General features: G+C 31.0%; 1 protein-coding gene across 1 annotated transcript; it reads right to left on the reverse strand.

Annotated features, from left to right (window-relative positions):
* Positions 1-871: 871 nt before the first annotated feature.
* Positions 872-1,799, reverse strand: BDBG_03634 (uncharacterized protein; the record flags this gene model as incomplete). Its single annotated transcript, XM_002625529.1, has 2 exons — positions 872-1,170; positions 1,709-1,799. 2 exons carry the CDS (start codon positions 1,797-1,799, stop codon positions 872-874), a joined length of 390 nt encoding a protein of 129 aa, XP_002625575.1.
* Between the last annotated feature and the right edge of the window lie 7,489 nt (positions 1,800-9,288).

A 9,288-nucleotide genomic window follows, 5' to 3' on the forward strand; every position in this document is an offset into this window, starting at 1 on the left:
ATGCGTGAATTACTGAGATTTATAGTCTTGAATTAAGATTATTAATTCATAAGTACTCTCTGAACAAGAATCTGTCAAGTTCTCAAGATTATACACTGTTTGTTAACTGTCTATCACTCTGAGACTGATAATATATCAGAATAAATAATTCAGACTGTAAAGAACTATCTATATAAGTTCTGTAATTATTCATAGAATAATTGATATAGTCTTCTTCTACATACAGAGGTCACTATTAATGATTAAGATACTGTTTTAACAGGTGTAAGTCTTTTCTTTCTTACACATAGTTATCATATAAAAGTGTTGAATCTTCTAGAGATCACATAGTTCACACTGAATTCTCACAGTTCAATTCAGATTGCTGATAATATAGTAATGAAGCTTCAAGATATCTGCAACTGAGTAAAAGCCTTCATGATGAGTGTTAAACAAGATCAAGAAAATTGAATTAATATTTATTAAGATTCTGCTGAGTAATATAAGATAGAAGACCTGATGTGATTGAATCTTAAGAATATATAAATCACCCACTCATCGCATACACTAGATTACTGCCATGCTAAGTATAAAGTAATAGAAGTTCTAGACAGTCACAACTACTGTCTTAACACATCATTAAAAATTCATAATATCTTTCATAAAATATCTTAATGCACACGAGTCTCTGTGTACAAAGATGTTATGAAGCTAAGCTTAAAACAGAAGGCTCTGCAAGATTGATTTTACAGCTTATTATTAATAATAATAATAATAATAGAAGGAATAGAACTGTAAAAACAAATAGAGATTCATTTTTCAGTGCAAAAGCACCAGCTAACTAAGTAGGGAAAAAAACAAAAAACACCCTGCCCTGCCCCACCCCGCCGGCTCATATGTCATTCTCAAGAATAGTTTGATTGATCTGAAGAAGGCTTATAATAGTTCTGAATTTGATCTTCAGAGCTGCATTCTCCTTGCACAGTGCCTTATTTTCAATATAAAGAGGTAAAATCTCAATATCATGACTGTCAACTGACTCAACACTTGTCATCTGTTTTTTCAAGACTCTCACTTCTGCATTCTCAGTCACAGAGTACTTCTTGACTGAGCTCTTCTTCTTGACTTTCTTTCTCTTTTCATTCTTCTGCTTTTTTTCTTTCACTTTGACATTCTTCTTCTCAACATTGACTATGTATAACTATTAGTTAATTGTATTGAAATTGACATATTTTATGTTGAAAAGTGACTCACTTCTATGATAAGAGCAGTGACTTTCAGTGTCATTGTAATAATAACTGATACAAGCTTCATAGCACTGATTCAGAGTGCTGATGCAGATGATAAAAAAGCCTTCTTCTCTGACACAGTGACTGCAGAGAACTGCAAAAACAGTGTCACAGAATTATAGAAGAAGAGCTTTATAATTTGTATTGATTTTTATATTAATCTGATAACTCTTCTGTAAGACTGACTTCTGAGTATAGAATAATTTAATGAGAGTCTGTAGCTTCTTTGACAGCTTCTCAGGCATTCTTTCAGCCAAATGAGTCAACAGTTAACTTGATAGTCTAGGACTAGCAGACGCAGCAGGGGCAGGCGCAGGCGCAGAACTGAGAATAAAACTGATAGCTGTCAGCTCTGCAGACTGAACAGACTGAATAAGATTATTGAGAACTGTACTGACTGTCAGAATTGCAATTTTTATCATTTTAAGAATCTCACTTACAATGAATGTGTTTCAAGGTGTTGTTTTCAGTTATAATAATAGTATTGATGATTTTTTGAACTTCTGATGAATTAATAGAGATAAATGACATGATTTCTAAAAAAAAAAAAAAAAAAAAAAAACAGCTGACAGAGATGAAAGATGAGAGATAAGATGAATTCTTCAAAGAGAAAAGAAACACTCTGAGATTTATTCACTTCTTCTCATACATGTGTTGACAGCTGCAAGAATTCAATATCTCTTATTACATAATATAATACAGGTCTTAATAACACAGGTCTCAGAAGATTCTTAATCTCTCAGATCAAAGATATTATTATATTAAATCTGAGCTGTATAGATTAATATCTGAATTGTTTCAATATCTTCTATAGACTGCTAACTACTTTTTTTCAGATTCAGTGATTATAATAGAATCAGCTGCAATAGATTCATTAAATTCAATAATTAAATTTAGTGAATCTGTGAACAGAACAGGCAGAGAGAATAATAGAACAGAGAATGAAGAACTTACAGTAATAAAGAATGAGTAAATGAGCAGATTAAATATGAACTGTGAAAAAGATGAAATAAAGAGTGAATAAAGCTATATAGAATATAAATTAGTAGAGATCTATAAAAAGAAAAGAGATATAACTTAGTTATCTGTTGACTTTAATATCTTGTATAATCAATCTTGTGTATCTGCATGCTTCTGCTCACTCTGTCATCAGGCTGATGAAATCTGAAATAATCAAAAAATTGCTTGAACAGAAGACCTTGATATGTTTTGACTTATGAAACTGCAATATATGTGAGATCAGTCTGGAATTCAGTCTTAGAAATATCAAGAACAGTCTGATCAAGTGATAATTCTTGAGATTTATAAACAGTAATGGCATATGCAACTGTAATAGAGAACTGCATGCAGCTGTAGACTTGATTAATATGAGAAAAGTCATGACAGCTGCAGAAGATAGACATAAGTTTAAGATTCTCTCATTCTAAATAAGCAGAGCTGTTATATTTATCAAAATTGATTAGCAGTGTAAATGAAGAATCTTGACAGAAATTCTTCACATCTGAACTTTATATAATATTATGAAGAGTCTCAAGAGCACTGTTAACAAGACTGCAGTCTGTTTAAATATTCTGTAGAAGTATAATTCAGCAGCTGATAAAGAGAGTAAGATTTTGATGAAGATTATCAGCCTTGTCAGAATCTAACTGAGAAGTGTCTATATCAACATTTGTGGCCTGAATATTAATAACAGGTTGTTTACAGCTTTGAATAGCATCATTATTATAAATATGAACATAATGCTTCTTTGCATAAATGTGAATTGCATTCTCAAAGACCAGGGCTTTATGAGAGATAAGAGCCTGCACATACTTTGAAAGAAACTTTTAATCACTCAGAGTTAACTGATCAAGCTGAAGATGTTTCAAGATCTTACAGAACTGACAGCTGATGACATCTTTACTTACTTATTATCAAATCACAGTAAGTTGAACGATTTTACTAAAAGTTAAGTAGATTTGACAGCTCTGATTGTCTGCTTTATGATCAATATATCTGTTATGATAGAGCAGTGTGGCGGGCTGCGCCCGATCAATTATATAGACTATTCCGTTACACTCCACAGATTCCTACCGTTCCGATTCTCGGTCGCCGACCCTCGGCTGAAAACCTACGGAATTCCTATTCTTCCGCTCTGAAGCTCCACTGCGTACACCACCGCGTACGCGTATAAATATCCATTTCAATCACTGATTCCCGCGCTTTCTCTGTTTCCTTTTCTTCTTTAATGTTTTTCACTTTGTTATATAAGACCTATATATTATACTGATCTATTCAGCGTAGGCCTCTTACACTTGAAAAACATTTATCATCTTCTTATTAAGAACAATTATTCAAGAAAAAATCTGAATGTGTAATACTGTGTAAAAAATAGAGAAATAGTCAATCAGTTAAGCAGATACTGAGTCTCTAAATAGAAGCTTGCTCATCAGTCACTCTGACCCTGTAACAAGATCTTACAAAGAGAATATCAGTGAAAGACCTGAGAGTTCTAACACAGACATATAAGATATTCATATGATTACACATCCGACAATTGATATAATCATGTCTAATGATAATATGAGAGAACTCTTGAACATGAGTATAGATGCAGTATCACAGTGACTCTGAGCAATGTTAAGATTGCAATAATAATAAATAGCTGATATACATGTAACTCAATAATGTCAATATGAAGAGATTTAACAATTATCTTAACAAGAAACTCATGCAATATCAACATCTACAGAATTGAATACAAAGTGCTGAAAGAATGCTTAAATACTCTCATATATTTTGATACTTCTGATCTCACTCTCTACTCATCATGAAGAATGAAAATGCTTATAAAACTGAGTGTAGATGAAGATGTTATCAGTTCACTAGTTAATTAAGATTGATATATCAATGAATAATTAAACAATTGCATAAAACAGAAGTTTCATTCATGAATGAAAGTATATGAATCAGTGTTGTAAATATCTGATAATATTATCAAATATCTTGATATTCTGTTCTGAGACACTGTTATGTAACAGAAAGTATTAGATTGATTACAGAGTGCTTAACAGAGAAACACTTCTCTTATAACATTATTTCTGACTTCAACATCAAGATTCTAGAAGTAGATGATTAATCTTGAGAGAATTAAATGAAGATTAGTATGCTTAAGAAGATATTAACTTTTGAACTCTTATAGATTCTTATAAGTGTAGACAAAGATTAGACTTATAAATATTTCTGTATACAACTTCAGACATTGAATAACTATCTTATCAAGCTTAAGAGTATACAGAACAGTGATAGAAGATATTACACTTATATATCTGCACTGAGAAATAACTCAGTTACTTATACATTTGTGCTGAGAAATAACAACAATGATGCAGATGCTATGAACTGAGTAGACTTAAATATCTATATATAAGTAAGAGTTTTCACTGTCTGAATAGATTTCTGAGTTTCTGAAATTATCTCTAAAGAAGTTGTTGATTATTATCAATGAGAAGTGTGTATCAACTGTAACTAATCAGAACACATTGCTTTCAACTGCTGATTAATCTATGTATCTTCTCACTCAAGAGAAAGATTGATGTCTTTTTGCTCAAGAAATGAATCAGTGTCTGTCTGCATTAATCACATTGTATTGCCAGCGTGGCCCAGTTGATAAGACTGGTAATCAAGGCCGCACACATTAGGGGTGCATGGGTTCGAATCCCACCACTGGCACCTGCTACTTCTTACCCATGAAAGCCCCCATGTAATAGAGGCTGAGCTTAATTAGTAAGGCTTGATGTGGGGTAGAACTCTCTACTGCAAGCCAAGCCACTAGTTAAGTGAGATTCTGCAAACACTCATCAGAGCTGGCATGAGATATCAATGTCTCACTATTCTACTGTGCACTCATCAAGGTTCTAACAATATAGAGCCAAGTCTAAGATAGTGATTATACACTACTTAAGTGAGTCTCTAACTAGGGCTGTCATCGGAGCCTAGCTTCTCTCTAAATACAGAGAATGATTTTGAAAATCATCTGACTAGCAGGCCTAGACGCGCATCTAGGCCCTAGGTAGAGCACCCTGATAGGCTAGAGCCTGCAAGCTCCCTGCCAAGCCCTAATACTGGCAGGAAGAACTGCAGTCATCAAGCCTATAATTAGTCCCTAACACGGGGCGAGGCCATGACAGCTGATTGATAGGCCTATGAGCATCTAATGAGGCCGAGATCAGCAACCGGAAGCTTGGTGTGTACATCATCAAGTGAGCAGTGACAGTCACTAACTAACACCTCTGGAAATTAGTGACTGGCTTGAGAGAATGAATGCGGTGATCAGTTAATTATAGAGGGTTAAATGTAATTAGCTTAAGATGCATCCTGCGGGTGACTAGCACTCATAGTATTGAAAAAGTGAATCATGAGAAGTTATCTCTCTGAAGAGAAAAGCTTGAATCTCTTATAGACTTACAAATAAGTGAACTATTAAAAGAGAAAGAATATAAATAGTATTTGAAGAGAATTTCTATAATCAATATAAAAGACTCTATTCTGATTTATTCAGATGACTCAAAAAATGAGAATCTGAATAGATTAGATGCAGACATTGCTTATACTGAAGATAATATCAATTTTATCTCAGATTTCTGAAATCTAGACTGTGAATCTAAAGTCTTTGATACTGAACTATTTATAATAGTAAAAGCTTTCAAATTCATAGAAATAAAATCTTATAAAAGAGAAAATAGTTTGAAAGAAATATGAATATTCTCTGATAGTCAAGCTGTTTTAAAAAGACTTAGAAATAGTCAGATTTATAATGATTAAATGAATCTTGAACTGATCTTAAACTCTGTTTTAAAAATTCAAAAGAGAAGAATATTAAAGCTGATAATTTATCTATACTAAGTTTCTGCTCATATGAATATTCATGACAATGAATTGACTAATTCAGCTGTAAAAAAGAGTGCAGAATTAAGTAGATTTATTCAAAAAATTATGTTCTGATCTTTTATAAAGAGAAAAATAAAAGAATCTTATTTAGATAAGTGAAATAAAAGCTGACAGAAATAAAAGAAGAGTATATATTATTCAAGATTTGAAACAAAACTCAAGTGAAAATCTTGTTTAATTAAATATAAAAAGAAAATATTCTCATCTATAATACAGCTGAAACTAGAACATGGCTATTTCAAATCTTATATACAAAGATTTGATGATAGATTTGACTCAGTAGAATACTTATTCTGCAATGTAAATGAGAATTCTGAGTATATTGTAATACACTGTGCATTATACAATAGTCTCAGAGCCAGATTGAAAGAGAAGTATGATCTAAATCAATTAAATATGAGATTCTTATTCTCAACTGAGACAGGAATTAAATACTTAATAGACTTTCTATCAGAAACTCAAGCAGCTATAAGAAAATGACTAAATTCAGAATTATCTGAATATGAAGAGGAGAAAATCAATCAGATATAGTCTGTTAAAACAGCTATACACTATCTTTTAATAATTTGTTTTATTACAGTCTCTCTTTACTTTATCTTTTTCTTTTAATTTCTTTCTATCTATCTATTTAATGTGTCTATCTTTAAGACTGTGTTCTTTTTCTCTTTTCCTTTGTCATGATATTGTCAAATGATTTCAAAGTATCAGAAGATGTTAAAACACTGTAATTTGTAAACAGTTTTTATATTCTGGTCTGGAATTTTCTGATTTTGTATATCTGAAATTGATGAATGTATAATAGTTAACTTTACAGATATAGGCAAAACTCTGAGAACTAAAAGTTCTCAGGTAGATGTCATAGTCTCTGACTGCATACATCTATAATTGAAGAATAATAATAATAATAATAATCACATTGTATTGAAAGAAGATTCAGAAGATAACTATAAGAATGCTCTGATGAAACAGGGAAAAGATTAGCTTCTATTTAAATTCATAAACAGGAGCTTGAAGAGATCAGATAATAATAATTTGAAGAGAAAATGATAATGAATGCAATTCTTGTATCTACTGTAATAGATAATATATATAATATAAAAGTCATGATAGACAGTGATCTATGTTATTATACAATGATTAAATCTTCAGTTATAAGATATTATAATCTTCAGTGTATCTTCTTATTAAAACTTTGACTTCTTACAGAATTTGATGATTCAAAAGATGTTTACATCTGTTACATGATAAAACTAAATATAGATATTGAAGAACATCAATATGAAGATATCTATATATATGAAGTTAATAATCTTGATTATAATCTTATGTTAGAACTTGTCTGACTATCTGAATAAGACATCTTTCTGAATACTCAGAACAGAAGCTTAATATTCTCTAACAATGATAGAATTCACAAAGATGATATTCATAAAATCATGAATCTGACACAGATCTCTGTCAATGTATATGAAATACTCTGAAAAAGAAGTCACTGACAGAATCATCAACAAGATCACTGATAGCAGAATTATATAACAATCTACTCTGTTAATCTGATCAATATTAAAAAGACTCTAGAAAAGTTATTTCATATTATAATAACAGATTCTTGTATGAAACTCTCTCAATAATATTATAAATATCTAGATGTCTTCTGACAAGATAATATTACAAACATATCTCTCTTACAAGGCTTAGAAGTGAATCACAGTATTAAGTTAGAAAAGAAGAATGATTAAGACTCTGAATTATCATAAGACCTTCTTTATAACATGTTCTGAGATGAACTTCTTCTTCTTTAAAAGACACTCAATGATCTGTTGAATAAAGAATTTATATATATTAGTAACTCTTCTGCTGCAGTCTCTATTCTCTTTATAAAGAAATTAGATGAAGAACTCTGATTCTGCATGAACTATTAAGAACTGAACAGATTAACAAAGAAGAACTATTATTCTTTATCTCTTATCAATGAAACTCTAGCTTGCATTGAACAAGCTCAATGATTTATAAAGTTAGATATTATCATCACATTTCATAAGATCTGCATTATTAAAGAAGATGAGTGACTTACAGCATTTCAAAGATGATATAATCTCTTTAAATAGATAGTCACACTCTTCAGACTGGCTAACACTCTCAGTACATTTTAGAAGTATATCAACTGAGTACTCTGAGATTTTCTTAATAAATTCATATCTATGTATCTTGATAACATTCTCATCTTCACTGATGAATTCAAGAAAGAATATCAAGAATATGTATAAAAGATATTACAATGACTATGAGAAGCAGAACTACTGATAGACATAGACAAGTGTAATTTTGAGATTAAAAGTATAAAATATCTAGACTTTATCATAGAAGCTGGTAAGAGAATCTGAATGAATTCTGAGAAGGTCTCTGCTATTCTTGAATAAGAGGCTCTGCACACTGTGAAAGATGTATGAAACTTCATCAGATTCACTAACTTCTATCAGTAATTTATACAGAACTTCTCAGATATTGTAAGATTACTTACAGAACTCACTAAGAAAGACTCAGTATTTCAATAATCAGTGAACACTGAAGCTGTATTTATACAAATAAAAAAGATATTTATTAATATCTCTCTGCTGATAACATTCAATTCTGATTATAAGACAGTTATTGAAGCTGATTTCTCTGACTATGTCACAGAAGAAGCTATATTATAATATAATAATAAAGATATCTTACAATTATGTGTCTTTATATCTAAGAAACTGAGTCCTGCTGAATGCAATTATGAGATCTATGATAAGAAACTTCTTATAATTGTACACTGTCTAGAAGAATGAGACTCTGAACTCTGAAGTATCTCTGAATTTGAGATAATTACAGATCACAAGAATCTCAAGTACTTCACTAGTATCTGTAAACTCACTGAATGACAGATACAATGATCTGAGTTCTTAAGTCACTTTCATTTTACAATACACTACTGTTCTGGCAGTCAGAACTCAATGACAGATACTCTCTTGTGATGAGAGTAAGATATGTCTTCTGATATAATAGATACCTGTTAAATGAACTGAGAACACTGACTCTTAGATCTGAAGATATTGATTGA

This window comes from Blastomyces gilchristii (genome assembly GCF_000003855.2).
Source record: "Blastomyces gilchristii SLH14081 genomic scaffold supercont1.6, whole genome shotgun sequence".
Lineage (NCBI taxonomy): Eukaryota > Fungi > Ascomycota > Eurotiomycetes > Onygenales > Ajellomycetaceae > Blastomyces > Blastomyces gilchristii.